At 41.1% G+C, this 24310-nt stretch overlaps 1 protein-coding gene across 2 annotated transcripts in view; it reads left to right on the top strand.

Moving 5' to 3' along the window:
• abch1 (ATP-binding cassette, sub-family H, member 1) overlaps positions 1–24310 on the top strand; it is a 47656-nt gene that overhangs the window by 2612 nt on the left and 20734 nt on the right. For both annotated transcript variants that reach the window (XM_087850049.1, XM_087850048.1), the window contains exons 2-11: positions 392–540; positions 2063–2222; positions 3071–3225; positions 5716–5823; positions 7269–7362; positions 11357–11431; positions 11679–11859; positions 12143–12239; positions 12324–12492; positions 22515–22615. In XM_087850049.1, coding sequence (XP_087706175.1) covers positions 392–540; positions 2063–2222; positions 3071–3225; positions 5716–5823; positions 7269–7362; positions 11357–11431; positions 11679–11859; positions 12143–12239; positions 12324–12492; positions 22515–22615 — 1289 coding nt within the window. The remainder of the gene's footprint in view (positions 1–391; positions 541–2062; positions 2223–3070; positions 3226–5715; positions 5824–7268; positions 7363–11356; positions 11432–11678; positions 11860–12142; positions 12240–12323; positions 12493–22514; positions 22616–24310) is intronic.

Raw genomic sequence — 24310 nt, 5'->3', positions numbered from 1 at the left:
ACAACAAAAACGTCATGTACAGAAACAAAATGCACAAAGTTAAAACATTTACTTTAGGTTCAGTTCATGGATGCTCTGTGTTTAACACAATAAAAGACTTTGTGTGTCATTGCATAAACATTGCGAAAGGTTGACTATAACTACAGATTATCTGCAGCATATTTGACATTATTTCACTGTCATCTTTCCTGCTATAAATCCTTCCTTATTGGAGGAATACAAAAGCAGCGAGGTACATATTCTCCACTAAAGATGGTTTATGCAGGTGACAATATCTATATAGACTACAGCACGAGACATCATTGTTGTCTTGTTAAGTCTGCCAATACTGAGCATTCTTTTAGACTTGCATCAGGAATGTTGGTGTTTAACAAAATGTTCTCTCTTCCAGCTGAAGGAGGGAAAAATGAAGGCTGATCTGGAGGCGCCTCTGCCGGCTGGACAGGAAGACTTTGCGATCCGGTGTCGAGATGTGTGCCGATCGTATGGCAAACTGAAGGTCCTCAACAACCTGAACCTGGCTGTGCCACAGGGACAAATGTGAGTAGATAATACCAACGCAGCCTGTTAATTTAGAGCGTTTTAACTGGACAAGACTATAAATTTTCATAGCAAAAGTCAAGTGTAAAAATCAAAATGTAAATACTGAGTGAAATAGTGAAAAGCTGAAGGTGTTTTACTTCCTGTATCACTAACGGCAACAAATATTTGACTCTTTCTTTTCCTCTTGGTGAGCAGATAAATGCTTAACCTGCAAACAATGCTGACATTTCTGGGTTAGGTGTCGGGACCCAACTCAAGCTGCTCATCTTGCCTTCACTTTTGTCATGCATCTACTGACTGATTAGCTGTTGAAAGCTTAATTTCCTGCAGGATATTCAGGGTTATCTTTATAAACATCTACATTGTTTCTCAATAAGGCCTTAATGGGAAAATTCCACTATCCCACAGGGGAAGGAGAGCTTAGGATGACACTGCAAAGAAATCTTCAACCTGATGTGTCAGTGACAGTTCAGCTCTAAGTGCACACATTTTGCTTCTGGTGTCGCTGTCTGTTAGTTCGTTCCGTTGTCAGTTTCTTATAGATGATTTACATTCACGTTTCTCTAATATGAATCTGCATTCTTGAAGTGACAAGTATGACGACAAAAAATGGGGCCACCAAAAACGTTGACCTAGAAATATGTAGCAATGCTTTCATGTGCACACGAAGTATGTAAGAGAAAATAAAGTCAAATAAACAACCTGGCAAATTCTAGAAGGTTTCTCATGTTTCTTGCTAGCTGGTAATATGTAAAACATGAATGTGATAAACCAGTAAAACATGCAGACAGAACGAGTGTTACAAAACCCCACTGTGCTCTTGGAATATAACTTATATTGTTCCATTATGTTATTGTTCATTGTTTTGAACCTGAGGATAATTATCTCATTGATTGTAGAATAAGTATAGGCACTTTAACTTTCAAAATAATATAAATAATAGTCTTTTATCAAGTTTTTCAAACTTAAACTAAAAATGTGTTGAACTGTCTCCCGTCCAGCTATTTAAGCCATTTAAAGCACGCTCTTTAGCCATCAGTATTTCTAGACATATCTCATAAAAGTGCATGTGATAACAGAGTGCAGTGCAAACTCTGTGTGATGTATCTGAGACCGTTTGTAGCCTAGATATGAAAAAAAATAAAATTTATGATGTATCCAAAAATGGCTCTACATGAAAACCACTTTACATTCAGCAGACGTTAGTTGTAAGTTGACATTATGTATGAAAATAGTCACAAAGCCATTGCAATTAGTTTTTTTTAACACTTAGCAGCATTAGCATCTCAGCGTCTTCAGAGGCTGGTATTAGACTGAAACGTCTAAAAGGAAATAACTGTCTCAGATTAGATTCCAGGAACACATTTTTTCTAGAATGGTGAACTAGTTTCCTTTCCGTTAACTCAATAACCAGAAAGAGCAGCATTCCCTAGTCACATACTTTTGTACTGTCCCAGTGTTTCCCTCTGCAGATCATGCTTTAAGTTTTATCTGAAATTTTTGTGATTGTGTTTTTCAGTTATGGCCTTTTGGGGCCCAGTGGATGTGGGAAGACCACACTTCTCAAATGCATTGTGGGAACTTTGAAAATCTCACGAGGTCACATCACTGTGCTAGGGAAGCCGCCTGCGTTTCCTGGCCACGATATTCCGGGGAAGAAAGTCGGATACATGCCACAGGTAAACACCACATAGTATATATTCACATTAAAATCCGTGCCTTTCCTCTTGTTTTAATTTTTTTTGAAATACTCATGTGCCCAAAGATCCTTAACATATTTGAATAAAGCAGCAAATTTGTTGAAGTGACACAAAGGCAGCCCTCCCTGGTTTTATTTATTCTCTATCATTTGGTTGTTCTTAAATAGCCTGTAAACTTACAATCAAAGTCCTTGCAGCCATTTGTCCGCAGAAGGTTTAAGCAAGTGTGTTCTGTCCAGAAAATTATCACCCCAACATCCACATCAGCTGCTTTAAAGCCATAAGGATTGTATGAAGCCTTGCTCTGGGGCTTCTGTAATTTGGCCTTTGCTGCAATGAGCCACCTGTACCTGAGTGAGCCCCATTACTGTCATTAGGTATCTGATGAAGTAGATAACACAGCATAGTATTTGTCGTCTTGTGTGTAACCCTGACCATTGCATCCATCCATGCAGGAAGTAATCTGCAACCCAGAGTGGGAGGAATGTGACACCTTGAATGTTTTCTGTTACAGCAATGCGGACAGATGCATCTTTAAACTAGCGATATATACTGCTTTCTTGAAATTGCTGTTGCATAAAAAATGTATATCTGCTGTTATGTAAGACTTTAATCCTTCAACAAAAAGTACCAGCTTTAATCCTTCCCAGGAAGCAAGAAAACACAAAGTAAAAGCAGTAAGAGTAAAACAGATGCTAACTTTGTACATGTAATAGATTTACATCCACTGGTGCAGTTGTATTTGTCCTGAGGTGTGCTGGAAATGTTGGTGTTTGTGACTCAGAGCATCAGATATGAGTTTCATTTTCTACTTTTGTGCTGCACAGGAATTGGCGTTGTACAATGAGTTCACCATTAGCGACACCCTGATCTTCTTTGGCCGAATTCACGGCCTGACATCTAAGGAAACCCAGGCACGCATGAACTTTCTCATTGACTTCCTGGATCTACCTCAGAAGACCAGTCTGGTCCGAAATCTCAGGTAAAAACCACATATGATGCAGCAGTTGACCTTACAGATAGAATGATTTCAAAATCCAATGAGTAAAAGCTGATCTTACCCTGTAAGGTTAAAGTTGTAAGAGTGATCATCATAAAAGCGTATGCTAATATTGAAAGTGTTTTTTGTGCAAACAGTGATGTGGTTCATGGATGTGAGCTCATGCATTATTTCCCTAGATACAGCCAATTTATGAAGGGTAGCACTGTGCTTTTGCAGATGTCTGTGTGAAGACTTTAAACCCTTAATCTGAAATCTGTATTTATACCACAGGCTGTAAACCCAGGCTCAGTAAAACATTATGACTTTTCTGATAAAGCAGCAGGTGAAACTCAGGGGCAGTTGTACAGTACATTATATTCCCTTGATTATCACTTTCCATTAGTGGTGCGAGGTTTGAGTGATGCCAAGATACCCAATCAAATCTGACCTTGATAGGCAGCTGGATTCTTGATCACAGTCATGCGATAATCTTATCTCGCCATGTTTAAAGCTGTACTCTTATATCAGATCCACAAATGTAACTGTAGTTGTTTAAGGAGCTCCTGGCCAGTAAGGTAGCAGCCATAGACACAGTTTAGCTGTGACAGAAGACAGTTGGACCAATGGAGCAATAATCAGCCACTGACACCAACTAGATGGTTTGGTAGAGTTAGAGTTAGATATATTTTGTCCAAATCCAATAATATTTTGAAGTAGGCCTTAAAAACATTCAGTTTGTGTTGTCTGAGGAACTGTTGGCCAGTTGCTCCACGGCTATGGCTTAATCTTCAATGTAATCGAAGATAAATGGATCATCTGTCAACGTGCTAACTATACTAGCAAGCTATCCTGACTGCTATTTTTTTAATATTTTTCAAGCAGCTCCGAATTCCTGTTTTGAAAGGTGGCCCCGGTTTGGATTTCAAGGTGTATTTTAAGTGATTTACCACAAGTGTCTTTTATACAGAGATTTTCTCACAACAACATAAAGAACTGTCTACTGACATGCTAACTATATAGCTAGCTAAACTGACTGCTTGTTAGTTTTCAAAGTCTGTCAGACTGCTGCTTGTTTTCCCTAATTTGTGCTTTCTGTAGTGTTTTGCTGATAGGATTGGTTGCGTAACTGATAGTAGATAGACACTGATAGAGAAATGGGTCATTTAATCACATGCCAAGGTTTTTTGAATGCGCCGTATGCTTCAAAATAGTATGCACAGATGACTTTCCAGATGGTTCTTTCTAATAAAGGACAAATCAAATCTGTCAACAATTTTCTAGTTTAAGTATATAATGAAGTAGACCTGATAGATTACTCAAATTCAGAACCACAGTTAAAGCAATGAGAATTTAGTTTGGTAATATACTTTGGAGCATTTTGCAGCTATTGTATAAACATTAGCATTTTTCTACTGTGTTTTTCATCAAGGGAAAGTTCCATAAGTCTCCCAAACTATTTTTTCCCACAAATTCAAACCAAAAAATCTGGCAACACTGGTTTGCATGCTTTTGTGTAGCCATCAAAGCAAAGGTCCCTAGAGTCCCAGGGATATTATGTAAAATTGCCTGCATATTCCAGTCTCCCCTGCTGTTCATAGGCTACAGCAAAGTCCCTATTTTCACTGTAAAGACATCAAAGTTTGTCTTTTTCAATCTTATGTGCTTAATATACAATATGTGTCCCAAAGTAAAAAGCTTCTCGTAAGTAAGAAAGAATTTCTGATTATTCAGAAGTTGTCGCTCTGCATTCAACATCACTCCTGCTTGCGTCACCATGCAGACCAAAAGTCTGAGCACCACTACATTGGCAGCTCACTTTGAAACATGCAGCATGATATTTTTTTGTGAACAAGTAATCCTATCTGCAGAGTCTTTATGACTAGTATGGAGCAAGCCGCAGCTCTGTTTGCTTGTTGTTATCTAATCACAGTGTCATCCTTTGCACATCAAAAGAGCGAGAGCAAAAAGCCTCATTCTTGAGATGACATTTGCCTTTCTGAGTTCCTGTTTTTCCAATCTATGGTAATAACTCCTTGAGGCCTGTTCTTGTTTTTTTATGCTGGGATGTAAACCAAAAAATAAAAGAATAGTATCCTCCTTTTTACGCTCAGAAGCTTAGTCTGCATAAGCTGTAAAACCTCTGGAAATTATTGAGTGGACTCTTTGGTTTAATTTATTTTTAGAAATGTTACTAATTATTCTAACTATAAGAGATATAATTGCTAAAGCTCCGGCAGATCAATGCAAGTGGCAGATTACTTTATAGCCCTTTTATACGAGTAATCACCATCTCCGGATTCACAACCCTGGTTCAATACAAAGAGCCTTCTGTTGTCCAGGAGGCCCTAACACCAGTTTTCATTAGAGGCTCATTTAATATTCATGGTAAAGTTGGTAAAGATTTTGCAACAGGCTGATGCCTCGGCTCGTTCTTCCCCCATCGTGGGAGAAGATTCACTCTGTTGCCCTTTGATTGCTTTTGTGTTACAGTGGAGGTCAGCGGCGAAGGGTGTCTCTCGGGGCAGCTCTGCTCCAGAATCCAGAGCTGCTCATCCTGGATGAACCAACAGTGGGAGTAGACCCTGTGCTCAGATCCAAGTATGTATAACCCGTCTGTCTTCTCCTGTATCACGCAGCACACCAGGTGATGTCACCAAATATTTTCCTGCATAGAGAAATGTTTTTGAGGCGCCAGAACCGAAGGAAGATTACTACCAGTGTAATATAGTTATTTTTTGCCACTTTTGTTAATGAGAGATTTTCATAATTCATGTATAATAGATCTTTTCATTCACATATAATGAGAAATAAAAGAAAAGGTAGTTGATCCTAAAGGGCAAAATAGAAACCCTGCTGTCAAGCACAGCTAGCAAAAAATCATAAACTAAAAAAAAGACATCAAATTAAGAGATTTATTTTTAAATCAATATTAAATAATTTGACAAAGTCTATGGCATGTGCACCAGTTCCAATCCCTTCAAAAGTCCTTACAAAAACGTATTTGTGATTTTTTTTTTAACATTTGTACAATAAATATAACTATAAATGTTATCTTTGACCAAGCTGAGGACTCTAATGCAGGACACCACTCAGTAAAGGTTTGCAGATTTCACTACAAAAGTCAGAATATTGCAAGGAGGGAAATGGGGAATCCTGAGGTGGAAGGCTCAGATGCAGTGGTGCTAGAGGCTCGGCAAGTGAGCTGGTGGTCAAGTAGGGAGCACGGGGCATGTCTGTGAGTGGCGGTGAGTGGACAGGCAGAGAATCCGAGAAGCTGAGGTGATGTGCAATCTTTTGCACAGGGCGACAAACCAAGGTAAGACTAGTGAAAAACATGAACCTAACAAGAGAACGGGAAGCCTGAGCAATACTAACATACCAGTAGACAGAGCAGTCAGGCAACAAGTGAGAGGACAAGCCTGAGCTCATTTGCAACAGGTGCAAATGCAGGGCCAAAAGGAGGCCACACCCCTAAAGACTCAAGACACGCTTGACCAGACACACACCCACCCTGGGAAAGAGAAGCCAATAGAACGCAAGAAGATGAAGAAGTTCCTAACTTTTGTTTTCAAGGGGCAGCCAATCAGATGGACAGTTGTGTTTTCCTATATTATAATATATAATTAAATATCTTTTTTATCCAGTTTCCTCTCTTTTGAGAGCCCACAGGCATCTTTATATTTTTCTATATAGACAAAAGTTAACACTACAGTAAAATTACATTTCCACTAAGATCTCTGCATGGATTTATCATTCTCTCTCTTATTTACTCTTATTTACTCAACAAGATGTCTAATATTTAATAAAGTTTTGATAAAAATGTGATAAAGGCTACACCCATATTAATGCATCGATAAGCAAACACTGGTGAAAGCATACTGTACCCCCCGAATGTGTTACTCCAGTGTGATTGTGTAATCACAAAGCCTCTTAAGATCAGACGGCTGGCAGCAAAGCTGTTGCTGGCACAGCTGCGATTTTGAAGCAAACTCCATTACTGAGTGGGTCAAGTGTTTCAAGGATTTCTTCTGTCTTCTTTCTAGGATCTGGCATCACCTGGTAGAGATTGTGAAGACGGGAAAAGTCTCTGTTATTATCACCACACACTACATAGAAGAGGCCAGGCAAGCCAATGTGGTGAGTTAAAAAGTTGCTGAATAAATGTGAACATGTTAAACACAAAATGGAACTTATTCAATAGAAAATCAGTTGAGGAAAGCATCACATGCACACTTGTGAAGTCCTGTTTTACTCCTCATAGAAAAACAAGGAGAATATTGACATTTACTCACTTATAATATCCCCTGGCTCCTCCCATCCACATGCATCTATGTGATCTGTCCATCTGTTAGATGCACAGATCATGTTAAGGTTAAGCACATGTTATAAAATGTGCTCAACCATAAATAAAAGTGTTTATGAATGTGTGTGTTGATTCCTGTTTTGTTTTTACTCTATAAATCTTTTGTACTTTTTGGATTTTCTTGAATCCAAAGCTCAGTAAAGGTTCACTTGTAGGTTCTCCTGCCTGTAGGAAAAACATAAAAATATTATTATTTTAAAGTTAAGATTAAATGGCTGGTTGGCCTTGAAGTTGAACCTTTGCAGCAGAAGAATGAAATGTGTGCTTAAGACTTTGCATACTCCGAACTCCACCCTGTCAACAAACAAATCCAGGTGCTATAAAGAAAACACAGAGAAGTGAAAGCCAGGCAGGCGCACACAGCCATCATCTCTTTGTAAACCTTATAGAATAGAGTCGCTCTAAAGGTCAGCAGGACTGACTTTAGCTCCTCATATTTACAACATATTTCACTCATGGTGAAACTAATGCTTGGCTCTGCACAAATCCATTCATTCACTGAGTTCATTCATTGTTTCACCAGTAATCTCCTTTGAATATATAGTCTGTAAAACCACATTTTTTCAGTATAATGTTTATACTCTCAACTTTGGCAGAAGCATCATATTCGCTTGTGCATAGCCTATGAAATTTTGTTTGCAAATGCATAAATTTGTGCAATGAATTTGTAAAAATATTGATGCCATTTAGTTTAAATTTAACTTGAAGACTGGAAGCAGATTGGGGACAGACTGTATAGGGACAGTTTTCTAAAGCTGAAGCTGTTGGCAAGGAAATGTGCAACACAAAGAGCAGTTTTGAGAATACGTGCTGTTTTCTCTGTCTCTACCTTAGTGTTATAATGAGCTAATCAATAAATTGCTGAAGAGCTGAAGAGATTTACACAGTAGCTCGTGTAACCACAAGTGTCAAATGAAGAGTCAAACATTAGACAATGGCTCATACTTAAATCTACACTTGTACCACTATTGCACTGCTAATAGCTCTAGACAACAGTACAAAACAACTGATTGGTTTATTGATTGGTTTTCTATTAGTTGAACGTAACATGTAAGGGTCTCTTCTCTAAGTATCAGGTAAACATGTAGAAATCTTACTTTTTATAAGATTTTAGAATAACTCTATCAGTCTCTCGCAACATTGGCACAGTCTTCTTTATGGCATCATTTGCAGTTTTTTGAGGTTTTGCGGGAATTCATTTATGCGTAGCTCTCTTTATGTCCTGCCACAGTCGGGTTGAGGTCTGGAGTTTGACTGGGCCATTGCAACATCTTTCTTCTTTTCTTTTTCAGCCATTCGGTCATAGATTGGCTGGTGTTCTTGGGATCACTGTCCCATTGTATGAGCGAATTTTAGCTAGCAGACAAACGGCCTCATGTTCGACTCTAACCCTATACTCAGTGACTGCAGGGTTCACAGGTCTTTTGGCTACAAAACAACTCTAAATCATTGCCCCTCCAACACTGCATTGACAGTATGTATGCTGTGTTTGTGCTCATGTGTTGAATGTGGTGTTGTGTGTTGTGCATTATGGCTGAACAATTTTGGTCTCATCTGTGCAAATGTCACGATCCTGGGTCTTATGACCCAGTGTTTTGAGTTTAGTTTATTTGGATGTTTATATGATTAAGCTCATGAGTTTTTCTAATTCTTTGTTATTAGATTCCCCTTGTGTCTTCCAACCCCTGTTAAGTCTCCCCTGCTCTTCATGTGTTTCATGTCTGTGTCTTACGTTGTCAAGTTCTGGTTGTCATGTCTGCGTCTCATTATGTTTCCTATTTTATTTTGAAGAGATCTTATGTTTTTATATTATGGATTATGTTTTGAGTCCTTTGTTGTACTGTTTCTTGTTTCCCTAGATTTCAGTTATGGTTATCATAGGTTTAGTTCTTTGGCTTTGTAATATGGCTTCCCTGTGTTCAATGTTGTGTCTACTGTGACCATTTTGTACCATGTTTCTGGTCCCTATGTTCTGTCTTCTCAGTTGCTGTTAAGTTTGCATGTTTAGAGTTCAGTCAGTGTGTTTCCTGTTTTACTTTGAAGGTCCATGTCTCATGTGAGTGTTTCTAGTTTTGCTTCCCTTGTCTCGTCCAGCCTGATTACTCCCAGCTGTGCTCTCCTTCTGTGTCTCATTCCCTCGTTATCCCCCTGTGTATTTAAGCCCTGTGTTTCTCTTTGTCAGTGTCGTAGTCTCCCTCATGGCTGTGTTTCCCTGTGTGTCAGTTCATCCATGCCCCAGTTTAGTTTTGTTATATTTTTGTGCCATTCTGCAATAAAGCAGCTTTTTGAGTTTTATTTCTGCGTGGTGAGTTTTGCGTTTGGGTCCTTCTCTTGCCTGCACACAGCCGAAACATGACAGCAAAGGTCATTGTTCCAGAGGTTTTGTGGTTTGTTCAGATGCAACATTGAAAACCGTTGAAAAGCAGTGCTTCCTTGTTATTCTTGGAGAGAATTTCCCCAGGCAACCCTTCCAAACAAGCCATACTTGTTAAGTCTTTTTCTAATTGGACTGTCATGGACTTTAACATTTAACGTGCTAACTGAGCTTTTAGAGTATGAGATGTACTTCTTGCGTTTCTTTGATCACTGTCTTACCTTTGGACAGAATTGCTGGGATGCCCACTCAAGAATATTCAATTTCAATTCAATTTTATTTGTATAGCGCCAAATCACAACAACAGTCGCCTCAAGGCGCTTATATTGTGGCCATTTGTTAATGCAGTGCTGAGGTGTCACCTGTCATAGAAGTGGTCACATTTACTAATCAGTTAATCAAGTTTATTTCTGCACTTGGCTCCTACTTACTCTCTTAATTCCTTTGTTTTTCCAAAGTTTACTGTCTTTCATTTTCACATGACTGCAAATTCACCATCGAGGCAAGGGCAATGGAAGGTCAGGTAGCAGTTTTGTGATGGTAGGAATTCCACAGAAATTCCACAGTCAGAAGTGGTGATGGCGGCTTCACACGGGACTCACAAAGTTCAAGCACTTTATCTGTGTCAAAATCATTATAACCTGGATCCAGAACATCTCCACTAAAACCAGTCTGCCCACTCAGTCTTCTCAGCCATGTCTCCATTTTCACTTAAAACGATATCTGTGTGAAGGACTGAGACAAATGGGCTTATTTGTAAACGTATGTCAACTGACGGAGCACCCAGTGGAGCAATGCATCACTCCACAGCTGAGGAATGAGCTTTTACCATGTCAACATGCTTCTTGCATGCACAAATCTTACGCTTTCTGGTATAATAAATAAACTCTGATCACATAGCAGCTGCAGCCTTTGTTTATCCATGTTTGACCCACTAAAAAAGACTAATAGGATAAGAGTACCATTCACACACAACAGAATAAGAAGTAGTTTGCTATTTTGTAGATGGCTAACAAATCCACTGTTTGGCTTATCCTGATTTACCGCTCTTATACAACTTTAGAAGCTTATTCAGACAGCTGTGTGTTTTGGCTCCCTGACAACAGCTATGTGCGATACACTTTGGATTTCTATTAAGATAACAATTAGCATTTCTTTTGCAGAAGATAAAAAAACATACATTTAACATTCATTCAGCAACATTCAGTGTGTGTGTGTGTTTGTGTGTGTGTGTGTGTGTATCTATAACAAAATAAATCATCTAATTATAAATATAGAATTATTTATTAGTACCCTTTTTATTTATAACTAAATAAATAATTGCCAAGAAAAAAAATTAAGTCACTCATTTTAAAAAGAGAACTTCTCTCTTATTTCTTTTTCCCGTCGTATAGGTCGGTCTCATGCGACACGGCCGGTTGCTGGCTGAAGGTCCCCCAGATGCCGTCATGAAGCAGCACTGTGCAACAGTGAGTACTCTCAAATCCCAGTACAGACTGTGTGGGTGCCCAGGGGTGCTGGTAGTCAAGGCATGGAGGTTGTTTAGTTTGCTTTTTGCTTTACATCTTAGTTTAATATGAATAAAAGTTAACAGTGAACTTTTTTTCCTCTTGCAATTAAAACTATGGCTGTGGCACGCTTTCGTAGTAAACTCTCCAAATGCACAGGAGGCTAAAAAAGGCTTGTGAATTTTAGCCCATATTATCCGTCCTTCAGACCCTGGAGCATGCCTTCCTGCAGCTGTGTGAGACGTCAGACCAGGCCGGCTCTAAACGCGATTCCGGTTCTCCAGATGGAACGTTAGACAAAAGCCAGTCATTTGAGAATGGGAAGGATGAGAGTCAGCCAATTCTTGGAGTCGGATCTCCACCTGCAGAGGAAAGCCTCAAATGTTCAGGTACTGACATGTAGCGTGTTTTCTTTTTCTACCTGTGCATGTATTTAACAATGGGCCAGGAGTTTTATAGCGCTTCTTTAAAATCAGCTGCTTCTGACATCAAAAAGTAAAGGTATGAGGAGTGGATGATAATAATAACATAATTGCAGGTCAGGTAGATAAACAATGAGTTGAAACTCACTAAAGCTTTTTAAAGAGGAGGCACAGATTAAGATAAACATTTTAACCGCTGCTGTTTTAAAAATATAAGTTGCAGTCACTTATATTGCATTTTTGTGTTCAGTGGACTGGAAGATGCGAGCCAGACATGTGCTGCCCAAGTGGAGGAACATCGCAGCCCTGATGATCAAAACATTGGTGCGGATGAAGAGAATGCCAGGGTATGATGCAGTTAACAGAGGTTATTTGTCACTGTCTATAAGTAACCAGTTCATTACACTTTATTTTCTACTCTGTGTTGGCAGCTCTTTGTGTTTCCAGTTCCTGCTGCCCGTCATCCAGGTCTCCCTCATCTGTCTGTGTGTCGGAGGAGATCCAAAGGGCATCCAGGTTGCTATAGTGAACAATGAGACCTCCCCCTCTGCTTTCAGCCAATCATTCCTCTCCTTCCTGGACAACACGAGTGTGCAGCAGGTATTTGTTTTGGGCCTGAGAGATATGAATCCACATCAGCTGTGATGACCTTTGTGTAACACTGGTGGTGCAGTACTAGTAATGGGCATGTAAGACCTGTTAGTGTTACTTCTTGCCTTCTTTGCCTGTAGTACGGGCAGTATAGTTACCTTTAACCACAGTACGAGGACAGAAGGGAAATATGGACCAGATCAGACAGGTTCTAGGTTCGTAGGAGCCAAGGGTGTATGACAACAGAGGACTTGTACACAGTAGGTGTAGGAAACACAATTGCATTTATTAGCAATTATTAAAGTTGTGCACATTTAACAAAAGTAGAGCGCGCTTCTTGAAAACAAAATAAAATAAACCCCACAAATAGTCGACCCAAGGATATATTGTCTTTTGTCTCTTTTTTAAAGTCAATTTCAGTCTTTCAATGTTCACTAGTCACTCAGTGTGTTTGTAACCAGTCGGGTTACAATCTACCAGTTCATCCGGCTCTTTGGGCTGGGCTCGCCATCCAGTACTGGAAAAGGGATCCTCGATTCTTCTCAGGTCCTCAAAACCAATCCAATCCAAATAAGCAAAGGGAAAAAACCTGACCTGGGGACCAGGCCAGAACACAGCAGTTCAACATTTAAGCTATCATGCCTGTAACTTATTATTACTACTAGTTGCTTGTAGTGTTTCTAAATTTCTTTCAAAATATTCTATGTTGTACAACAAATTATTCTCATTTCAAAAGGGAAAAAGTGCATAGGAAACACACATTTAAAATAATACAAAATAGCTCAGCAGTGCATTAAAAATACACATTAGCTTGAGATTTATCAAGTTTCAGCTAGGTAAAGTGCAGGTGAAGGCACTTAGTTTCACGTTGCTAATACTTAGTGTGCAGAACTATAATTAGCACCATGAGAAAAGTGAACATGTGCTAACATAACAACTTCGCACAAAACCATACATTATACATTAATACCACAGTAATGTGACATAAACCTTTAAAGAACATCTCGTATAAAGTGCAGCAGACTCAGTGCTAATTGCTTTAGCCTCGGAAAAGGCACTTTCATTGCAAAATGGCTAACGGAAGTTAGCATCGGAGCTAGCGGCGAGTAGCATGCTATGCTAGCGCACATGTGCTGCCTGGGACTTACCATGTGAAGCAACAAATGCTGCACGGGGCTTCACAGTGCTCACGCTGGCTCACGGAATACAGTTATGGAATACAGTATCACCCTTATTATTCTCGCCGAAAAAAGGATTTTCACTATCCAGCTAGCTTCTTCGCTGCACGGGTAAACTGATCTTTCACCGTCTGTGTCTCTGGCGTATCTGACTGGCACACGAAGGCACACACAGGTGTCTGAGCAGCGCACAGACTGGGGGAGGGTCAGACCGGCCAATGATTGGTTGCTCAGTGGATCTAACCAAACACACTCTACAGGACTAAGTCCTGCCCCCACATCATTTATATATATATCATATATCATTACATATAACATATGTACATATTAATTAAACTTATGTTTACATGCTTTATCAGTATTTATTATATTTATTATAATTAACTTTGTTTTTATCAATATTTATACTTTTAATGCAGCTTTTAACACTGGGTTACACTATCCCCCCTTAGAATCATGCAAGTCCCTTTGCATGGGATAGCTAAACGGTAATGACAGGGGAACCAGCATTCATGGGGATGACCACAGAATCTTGTTCTGTCAAGGCACTGGTAAAAGCCAGGCTTAGACCTTGAAACAGGGACTGGGCAATGGAAATAAGAGGATTTCCCAACTGACTATATTGCAGTCGTTCTGGTTGGGTTCTTGTTCTCTCTGAGCGCCTTACAGTCGCTGTGGCTTCACTCTCAGTATTTGACTGACTTGAGTTCGCTTGATTATCATTTGAGTTGTCTTCTTCCACTGGCCCATCACAGGTAGGTCCATCGGGTAAGTTAGCGTCACTCTCGTTTTTATTGTCAGTGTTTGAGTGTTCCACCATGGTTTCACTCTCCTCTAGGCTTCCACATCCAAGTGGATTTCCACATTCAGGTAAGTTGTCACATCCGGTTAAATTGTCAGCTCCAAGCAAGTTGTCACATCCGGTTAAATTGTCAGCTTCAAGCAAGTTGTCATGTTCATGTAAGTTGTCTCCGCCGGGCAAATGAATTTCAGCATGATCGTGATCATCAGGGTGTGTCTTTGGCTGGGGAATCTCATAGACTCGAGTGACCTTTATGGGCTCTTGAAGAGGTTCCTCTCTGAACCAACAGACATCCTCATCTTCCAGTTCTGAATGATCACATTCCTCATGTTGTTTAGGTGATTGCCTTGTTTTTGGTTTGCGTACATGAGTTGGTTGGACAGGTTTCTCCTCAACAGGGGCAAGAAAACCACAAGGGAGCAAGAGATCGCGGTGGACTGTGCGGACTGGGCCCTCTTTTGTTAAGGGTTTTATACTGTAGACGGGCAAGTCACCTGCTTGGTTCACCACAACGTGAATATCAGTCTCCCACTTGTCGGCTAGCTTGTGCTTGCCTCTGAGACGGACTGCACGCACCAAAACTCTGTCACCTGGCTCTAGTTTTGAGGGTTTCACTCGCATATCAAATCTTGTTTTGTTTCTTTCTGCCATTTTGTTAGCATGGTCTGTTGCTAGTTTGTAGGTCTCTTGTAGAGTTGCCTTTAGTTTTGTTATGTACTGAGAATGCGACTTAAAACTTTTGTTGTTAAAGGGCAGCCCAAATGCTAGATCGACTGGCAATCTTGGCTGACGGCCAAACATTAACTCATATGGGGCAAAACCAGTTGTATCGTTTTTCGTACAATTGTACGCATGAACGAGTGGTTTGACATAGTTATGCCACTGAGTTTTGTCCTTTTCCTCAAGAGTACCTAGCATACTTAGTAACGTTCTATTGAAACGTTCTACCGGGTTCCCTCTGGGGTGATAGGGTGTTGTCCGGATTTTGCGAATGCCCATGATCTTGCAAAGCTCTTGGATAATGTGGGACTCGAAGTCAGGACCTTGATCGCTATGCAATCGTTCGGGTATCCCGTAGTGGACTATGAAGTTGTCCCAAAGGGCTTTTGCAACGGTCTGAGCTTTCTGATTACTGGTAGGGATGGCTAATGAATATTTCGTGAAATGATCGGTTAATACAAGCACATCCTTTACATTACTTCGATCAGGCTCAATGGACAGGAAGTCCATGCAGACTAATTCGAGGGGTCTGGTGGATTTGATATTCACAAGTGGAGCTGCTTTTTCTGGAGGAGTTTTACGTCTTACACAGCGGTTGCATGTTTTGATCTTATGTTCTATATATGCTGCCATGCGAGGCCAATAGAACCTTGTTCGGGCAAGATCTAAGGTACGTTCAGTGCCTAAGTGGCCCATGTCACAGTGGAGGCTTTGGAAGACTGGGTCACGGAGCTGTTCAGGTAAGACAAGCTGGTAAGTAACATCTCCTCCATCTTGGCGAGTTCGGTACAGGATGTTATTGTGCATCTCCAATCGATTGAACTCTCGGAGTAGAAGGTTGATGTCAGGAAGTTCAGCTCGCACAGTTGGTGGGACCTTTTCTCCAGTTTCAATTTGTGCAATGACTTCCCTCAGACAAGGGTCTGTTCTTTGTTCGTTTGTGATCTGTTCAGGGGACATATGGGGTATAACAGGAAGACCACCACAGTCATTTTCATTGACAAAGTCACCTGGAATGGCAGCTGCAGAAATGGCTAGCGAGTGAACCAAAGGGATGGTGTCATTTTGAGAGCTGCATACAAGGTGTTTCTCATAAATAGCAGACACTACTTCAGGACTTAAACTGCTGTCAGGTAGGGACAGGTGAGTCTGTGTGAACTGCTGTATGCGGTCGAGCTCTTTTTGGGACACTGCGTCGTTAAGCAACTCGCCATGTGGCCGTCTAGAAAGGCCATCTGCATCTGAGTTAAGCTTGCCTGCTCTGTACTGGAGCTTAAAGCTAAACGTTGACAGGGCAGCTAGCCATCTGTAGCTCATGGCATCCATCTTAGCAGTAGTTAATATGTACGTCAGAGGGTTATTGTCTGTTACGACAGTAAACTGATTTCCATATAAGTAATCTGCAAACTTTTCAGTCACTGCCCACTTCAAGGCTAAGAACTCTAACTTATGGGCGGGATAACGAGATTCACTCCTAGACAACCCACGGCTTGCATAAGCTATCACCCTGGTCTGGCCATTCTGCTCTTGATAGAGCGCGGCGCCAAGCCCTGTAGTGCTGGCGTCCGTATGGAGCGTATATGGCAGTTTAGGGTCAGCAAAACCCAATACAGGCGCAGTACTGAGCTTTTCAATGATGGTTTTGAAAGCAAGATCACAAGAGGGAGTCCATCGCTCGCCGAAAGGTGTCTTAGGGTCATGGTACTGGACAGACTTCGCTTTAGGCTTTGTGCTTTTGCGCAAAGGAGGGTAGCCTGATGTTAAGTCAGTGAGGGGCTTAACAATACTCGAATAGTTCTTAATAAACCGCCTGTAGTACCCTGAAAAGCCTAAAAATGAGCGGAGCTGTTTAAGATCACGGGGCACAGGCCAGGTACTTAAGGCTTCCACCTTTTCAGGGTCAGTCTCCACTCCCTTGCTGGACACAATATGCCCAAGATATCTGACAGAAGTTTGGAAAAACTTGCATTTTTCGGGTGAGAGTTTGAGCCCATATTCTTTCAGGCGATCAAGAACTTTCATTAAGCGAGCCTCATGTTCTTCAAGTGTCTTGGAGAATACAATGATGTCATCAAGAAACACGATCACCTCACGCAGGTTCATGTCACCCATACATTTCTCCATGAGCCGCTGGAATGTGCTGGGGGCGTTTGTAATGCCTTGGGGCATTCTATTAAATTCCCAAAAGCCGATGGGACATACGAACGCCGTCTTTGGTTTGTCCAGCTCCTCCATCTCAATTTGGTAGTACCCAGATTTTAAATCCAGGACAGAGAACCATTGCGACCCGATCAAGGTGGAAAACGTTTCCTCCAAATTGGGGAGAGCGTAAGCATCTTTTATAGTCTGCGCATTAAGCTTTCTGTAGTCGATACAGAGGCGGACTTCACCATTTTTCTTCCGCACGACTACAATGGGTGAAGAAAAAGGCGAGGTAGATTCCCTGATCACGCCAGCTTCTTGCAGTTCTTTGAGGTGCTTACGGACTGCTTCCAAGTCGTTTGGATGTATGGGACGCGCTCTATGCTTGAACGGTGTTTCATCTGACAATCTGATTGTGTGTTTCACTTGATCCGTCTTTCCAAAGTCGAGATCATTCTGTGCAAACACTTCGGGCATTTGGCTTAGCTTTTCGGTTATGCGCTCCTTCCATTCAGCGCTAATAGGGGAAGAGTCAAAGTTATATGTTACATTTGACTTCTTCTCAGTTCGGGATCTTGGAGTTCTCACTGAGTGTTCGTGAGATAGAACTCTTTGATATGCACTGACTTCTCCGATGACACAATTTAGAGGGATTGTCACATCATGTTCGGATTCATTGGTAAGTATAACTGGAACAAGGTAAGGTGCTCGTTCAGGTAGGTCTACGAGACAAGGTTTCACAAGGATATCACCAGGTAAGGCTGACATTCGTGGATACTCTAACAAGACAGACTTTTCACTGTTACCGGCTGACACAGCTACAGCACCATCTAGAACAACAGTTTGGCCTGCTGGAATCAACTGTGGCTCTTTGTTGTGCATCGTCACTAAACCAAGACTACTGTCTTTGGACTGTTTGTGTCGTGACTCAAGAACTTTTAGAACTGCCCTATAACCATATGGCAGGTTCAGCTGCAGTTCATGGCATGTGTCAGAGTACAGCTCATAAAGTACATCTAATGTGTTTGTCCCAATTAGCACTAAGGACTGAGAAGCTGTGCGCATATCGGGGACAACTAAGGCAAGTGTCGGCACTTCAGCTTCAATGCCAAGGAAGTCTTTTGGGAAAGTGACATGTAGTTCAATGTAGCCTAAGTAAGGCACAGACTGACCGTTGGCACCCTCAACTTCTAAAAGTTCAAACAATGGCTTAATCTCATGAGAGGACAAATGCTGACGATAGTAGGACTCGGGGACTGTAGTCACCTGGGAACCAGTATCTAGCAAACAACTCACTGTGTGACCATTAACTTTCACTTGTGCAGTACTCTTTGTACCAATTAGACCTTTAGGAAAGTCGAAGGAATCTGTTCTTGTGTGCGACTTTAGGCTGGCACGCTTTTTAGGTGAAGCTTTTTGTTTAACCTGGGTGGGACGGGTTAACAAAGCATCAGCCTCCATTTGTCCCGCAACGGAGGCAGAATTTAGTTTAAAGAGAGCTGGTCATTCTGCCTGTCCCATATCTGCCTTCTCACTCTTAATTCCTTTCGTTTTGCAACTACAAGGGCAGGATTGGGCTCTGACTCACAAGTGGCTACTATATGTCCATCTTCCCCACAGCGGAAGCAATACCAGGGCTTGGGCCTAGTACTGGGGCGGCTGGGTGGAGGTGAGTTTTCAGGTTTGGCATGGTCAGGTTTTTTATTTTCAGGTTTCCTTGTTCGAACTATCTTCAGTGTTGCTTGTTTCTTTGGCTTCACAACGGCAGCTAATTGGCTTTTTAGATCGGCAACTTGTTTCTTCAGCTCTTCTAGACTATCTGACTCTGCTTGACGAACATCTGCATTTGTTTCAGTGACCGTCTGTTCATGAGACACTGCTTTTGGTTTTGTGGCGCTAAAGTGTTTCTTCATTCGCATATTTTTAACTTCCTGTCGGTTTTCTGCAGTACGCAGGAGAAGCAATAGCTCCGCATAAGTGGGTGGCTCCTTATGCTTTAGCTCCAATTGCAACTCCGTTAGCAAGTTATCATCCCAGCAGCCTCTGTAAAACTGTTTAAGAAGATGCTTATTTACTTCATGTGGTTCAAGCCCACCTCTGCGCACGGTGTGACTGACTGCCACCTGCAAACGAAGCAGATAAGCAGAGGGCTTTTCACCGTGATCTTGGAAGGTGTTCATGAAGCGTACAAACAGTTCCTCACCATCTTCGACGGTGCCAAAAGCTGAATCCAGAAGTTTAAGATAGTCTGCAGGAGTGGCTTCTGGCCCAAGAGGGCGGATGACATCAGAAGCGGGAGCAAGGAGACTTTCAAGAATCTTACGAGTTTTTTCCAACTCGAACAAAGAAGTATCTTCCATCAACAAGTCAACATGAGAACGCCATGTTTCATAGTCAGCTTCGCTGTAAGGTCTGGGCATCTTGCCAGAGAAAGCTCTGAGTCTTAATGTAGAGTGAGCATGTGATGTCTTTTCAACACTCTTGACAACATGCTCGACTACTACTTTCTGAACCTCTGGTGGGTTGAGGTCAGTTGGGCTCAATATTTGAGGTGTCAAGTTTGGTCTCATGGGGCGTTGGAATGCACCCTGAATGGATTCAGGAGGGTGAGGCAGTTCAGTTAAGACTGAAGGTGAGGCTCCAAGTTGTGTGGATCCTACCACAGGGCAAGTCTGATCAGCAGCATCATTTTCGAGGTTTATCTCAGCTGTCTCAGCAGCTTCAATGGTCTTCCCTATTGTGGACAGGGCCTCCCGCAACACTTCTTCGAAATCCTTCCCACTTAACTTGGCTAAACCCTTCAGGTTGCTAATGTAAGCCTCAGTAACACTGCCCCCTACGGTCTTAGCATAGACGTCAGTTAAGGCTCGAATGCGGTAACTGACATCTGGATTGTCAGTGGACTGTAAGAGGTAAGGCAGCTTAGGGGCTAATATTTCAACGGCTGCACCGGACTCGAACTCTACAATATGACTTTTGTGGAACGCGGAAGAGTCATCATCGACAGCGAGTACTCTACGAATAGTACCATGTTGCTCCAGAAACTCAAATACCTCTTTGTCTTTCTCTCTATCTGTAACACCACTAACAATAATGGCATTTGGTACTTTAACGGCATACTTCTCGACAAAATCCATTTTCACAGTATCTGATCAAAAGTCAAACAGGATTCCAATGTTGTCACACAACACTCTAGGCTCCTGGCTGGCTCGCCACTTTTTTACTTATGTAACACTGGTGGTGCAGTACTAGTAATGGGCATGTAAGACCTGTTAGTGTTACTTCTTGCCTTCTTTGCCTGTAGTACGGGCAGTATAGTTACCTTTAACCACAGTACGAGGACAGAAGGGAAATATGGACCAGATCAGACAGGTTCTAGGTTCGTAGGAGCCAAGGGTGTATGACAACAGAGGACTTGTACACAGTAGGTGTAGGAAACACAATTGCATTTATTAGCAATTATTAAAGTTGTGCACATTTAACAAAAGTAGAGCGCGCTTCTTGAAAACAAAATAAAATAAACCCCACAAATAGTCGACCCAAGGATATATTGTCTTTTGTCTCTTTTTTAAAGTCAATTTCAGTCTTTCAATGTTCACTAGTCACTCAGTGTGTTTGTAACCAGTCGGGTTACAATCTACCAGTTCATCCGGCTCTTTGGGCTGGGCTCGCCATCCAGTACTGGAAAAGGGATCCTCGATTCTTCTCAGGTCCTCAAAACCAATCCAATCCAAATAAGCAAAGGGAAAAAACCTGACCTGGGGACCAGGCCAGAACACAGCAGTTCAACATTTAAGCTATCATGCCTGTAACTTATTATTACTACTAGTTGCTTGTAGTGTTTCTAAATTTCTTTCAAAATATTCTATGTTGTACAACAAATTATTCTCATTTCAAAAGGGAAAAAGTGCATAGGAAACACACATTTAAAATAATACAAAATAGCTCAGCAGTGCATTAAAAATACACATTAGCTTGAGATTTATCAAGTTTCAGCTAGGTAAAGTGCAGGTGAAGGCACTTAGTTTCACGTTGCTAATACTTAGTGTGCAGAACTATAATTAGCACCATGAGAAAAGTGAACATGTGCTAACATAACAACTTCGCACAAAACCATACATTATACATTAATACCACAGTAATGTGACATAAACCTTTAAAGAACATCTCGTATAAAGTGCAGCAGACTCAGTGCTAATTGCTTTAGCCTCGGAAAAGGCACTTTCATTGCAAAATGGCTAACGGAAGTTAGCATCGGAGCTAGCGGCGAGTAGCATGCTATGCTAGCGCACATGTGCTGCCTGGGACTTACCATGTGAAGCAACAAATGCTGCACGGGGCTTCACAGTGCTCACGCTGGCTCACGGAATACAGTTATGGAATACAGTATCACCCTTATTATTCTCGCCGAAAAAAGGATTTTCACTATCCAGCTAGCTTCTTCGCTGCACGGGTAAACTGATCTTTCACCGTCTGTGTCTCTGGCGTATCTGACTGGCACACGAAGGCACACACAGGTGTCTGAGCAGCGCACAGACTGGGGGAGGGTCAGACCGGCCAATGATTGGTTGCTCAGTGGATCTAACCAAACACACTCTACAGGACTAAGTCCTGCCCCCACATCATTTATATATATATATCATATATCATTACATATAACATATGTACATATTAATTAAACTTATGTTTACATGCTTTATCAGTATTTATTATATTTATTATAATTAACTTTGTTTTTATCAATATTTATACTTTTAATGCAGCTTTTAACACTGGGTTACATTTGGATTCTGAATTTGTTGACTTTTCTTTTGTTACTGTAAATCTGCTGGTAGGTTGCACATGAGAAAGTGAGTAAGTACAATTTTCAAAGTAGCAGACTTTTTTCTCAGCTGTTAAAATCTATTTTCACTCTAAGCAAATGAGTTTCACAAAGGAACAAACATCAGGACTTCCCATTTCTGGGAAATCATTGAAGAGGAAAGATTGTTTCTCTCTGTAACAGAACCATAACTGTTCAACAAACTGTAACATACATAATGTGCAGAAACTTTAATTGATTTAGTCTGACCTTATGTGCGGCAGATGGTGAAGTTCAGACTGGTTGAGGAAACATGGTGTAGCATATGGTGAAAATGAAACTTAGAACATAGAATGAATTGAACCTGCTTCTCTTTTTTTATCTGCAGGTGAACTTGTCCCACAAAGAAGCTTTTGAGGGAATCTATAATGGAGAGTACTGGAGTGTAATCGGCTTTGGCAAGAACTTCACCAGCTACCTGACTAAACGGTAAGGGACAGAGCGTCATAGGCCGAGCTGATATGCTGGATCAGCATCTGTAACTGATGTTATGACTGCAAAACATGTCTGCACTCAATGTTCATTGCCCTCATGTTACTTTAGAAAAAAAATGATTGACATACCTTTGAAATACAAAGACGTGGGATAAATAGCCACACTGGCATTGGAGGCGTCAGAACAGATGAGTTGAATAAAACTGCATTGTGTGACCTAAATGTTTGACATTTTTATTGACCTACCGAAAGTCATAAGCCTTAATTGCTTAGTTACTGCTAAATTACTAAATATGATTTCAAGCACCGTTTCACTTAAAGAGGAAACGGCATGACTTTCAACAGGCTTTTTTTTTCCACATCAGACACGTTACCTGTCACGGCCAGCGGGGGCAGACCGTGTAGAGAGTGTGTGTGGTGGACCCAGGCGTGAACACAGGCGAGGAGACGGGAGTAAACTTAAACTGAAAGCGAGCCTTTATTTGGGCTGATGCAGAAGGGAGTAGACAAAACATAACAGGGACAGAGACTGCAACTAACCAAAAACCTAAACTGGAAAAACACTAACCTGACTGAAAGGAATAACTATGACCACTGTGAACAGAATGCTGTGCAGATGCATGGAAACTGTGAACTACATGGCGTGACGAAACACACATGAACATGACCTGCACGGAACCTCATCACGCGGCTACATGAAAAACAACATAAACCAAATGGCAAACATGAACTGTACAGAATCCTGAAAAATACTTAACTTGACCAGAGGGGAAGTAGAACAGACGATGCGACACTGAAACAAAGACACACTGGGCTTAAATACACTGAGGAAGTCATCAAGGAATTAGAGACAGAAGGGGAACACAGCTGGGAGGAATAAGACCTAATGAGACAGGGGGAACAAAGCTAGAAACACTGACATAAGACAGGAACATGAACCTTCAGAGTAAAACAGGAAACAAGACACCACTAAACAAAGACGCAGACACGACACTGAGAGACAGACTAGACACTGAACTAAACCTGCAATAAACATGAGAACAAAACCTACGAACTAATCCCTAAACAAGAATAACTGAAACATAATCATCATTATCATCATAATAAGAAAAGAATCCAAAATGCAAAAACACACCAAAACATAACTCAAAATACTGGGTCAAACTGACCCAGAACCGTGACATTACCCCTCACAAAAAGGGCTTTTAAACGCAAGAATAGAAATTTGGATGTAAATTATTAAAAGGCCAAGGCAACCTCAAGGGAAGTGAAAGGACACACCTGCCGTTCACCCTGATTACTTGCAGCCTTTTATGTTGATAGTGGCTCTTTGGATGTAGCATGCGTCAGCATCTGGAATGATTCCCCTCTCTTTGTCATCAGTTCTGACCATATTTCACCTCAGTAAATAATGGAGAATGGTAAAGACATACCAGCTAGGAAAGTAAAACTTACCAAGTGTTGAACCTTCCGATGACCATTAAAACATGTGCAAGGTCCATGTGAGCATGCAGATGTTACCTTTGATTTATATAAAAACGAGGTATGGCCTCGATTGTGCAGTTTCTATGTACAAATACACAAAAAAAGAAACAGTACTTTTGGAAAAATCAATCACCATGTAGATGTTATAAATCTTCGTAGGTAGTTTTTAGGCTTATAAGTTTCATCAATACTGAAGCACTTCCCC

This window comes from Neolamprologus brichardi, chromosome 13, assembly GCF_056152115.1.
Source record: "Neolamprologus brichardi isolate AB-2024 chromosome 13, ASM5615211v1, whole genome shotgun sequence".
Lineage (NCBI taxonomy): Eukaryota > Metazoa > Chordata > Actinopteri > Cichliformes > Cichlidae > Neolamprologus > Neolamprologus brichardi.
The sequence above is the reverse complement of the archived record's forward strand: the minus strand, read 5'-3'. Positions and strand labels throughout refer to the sequence as shown.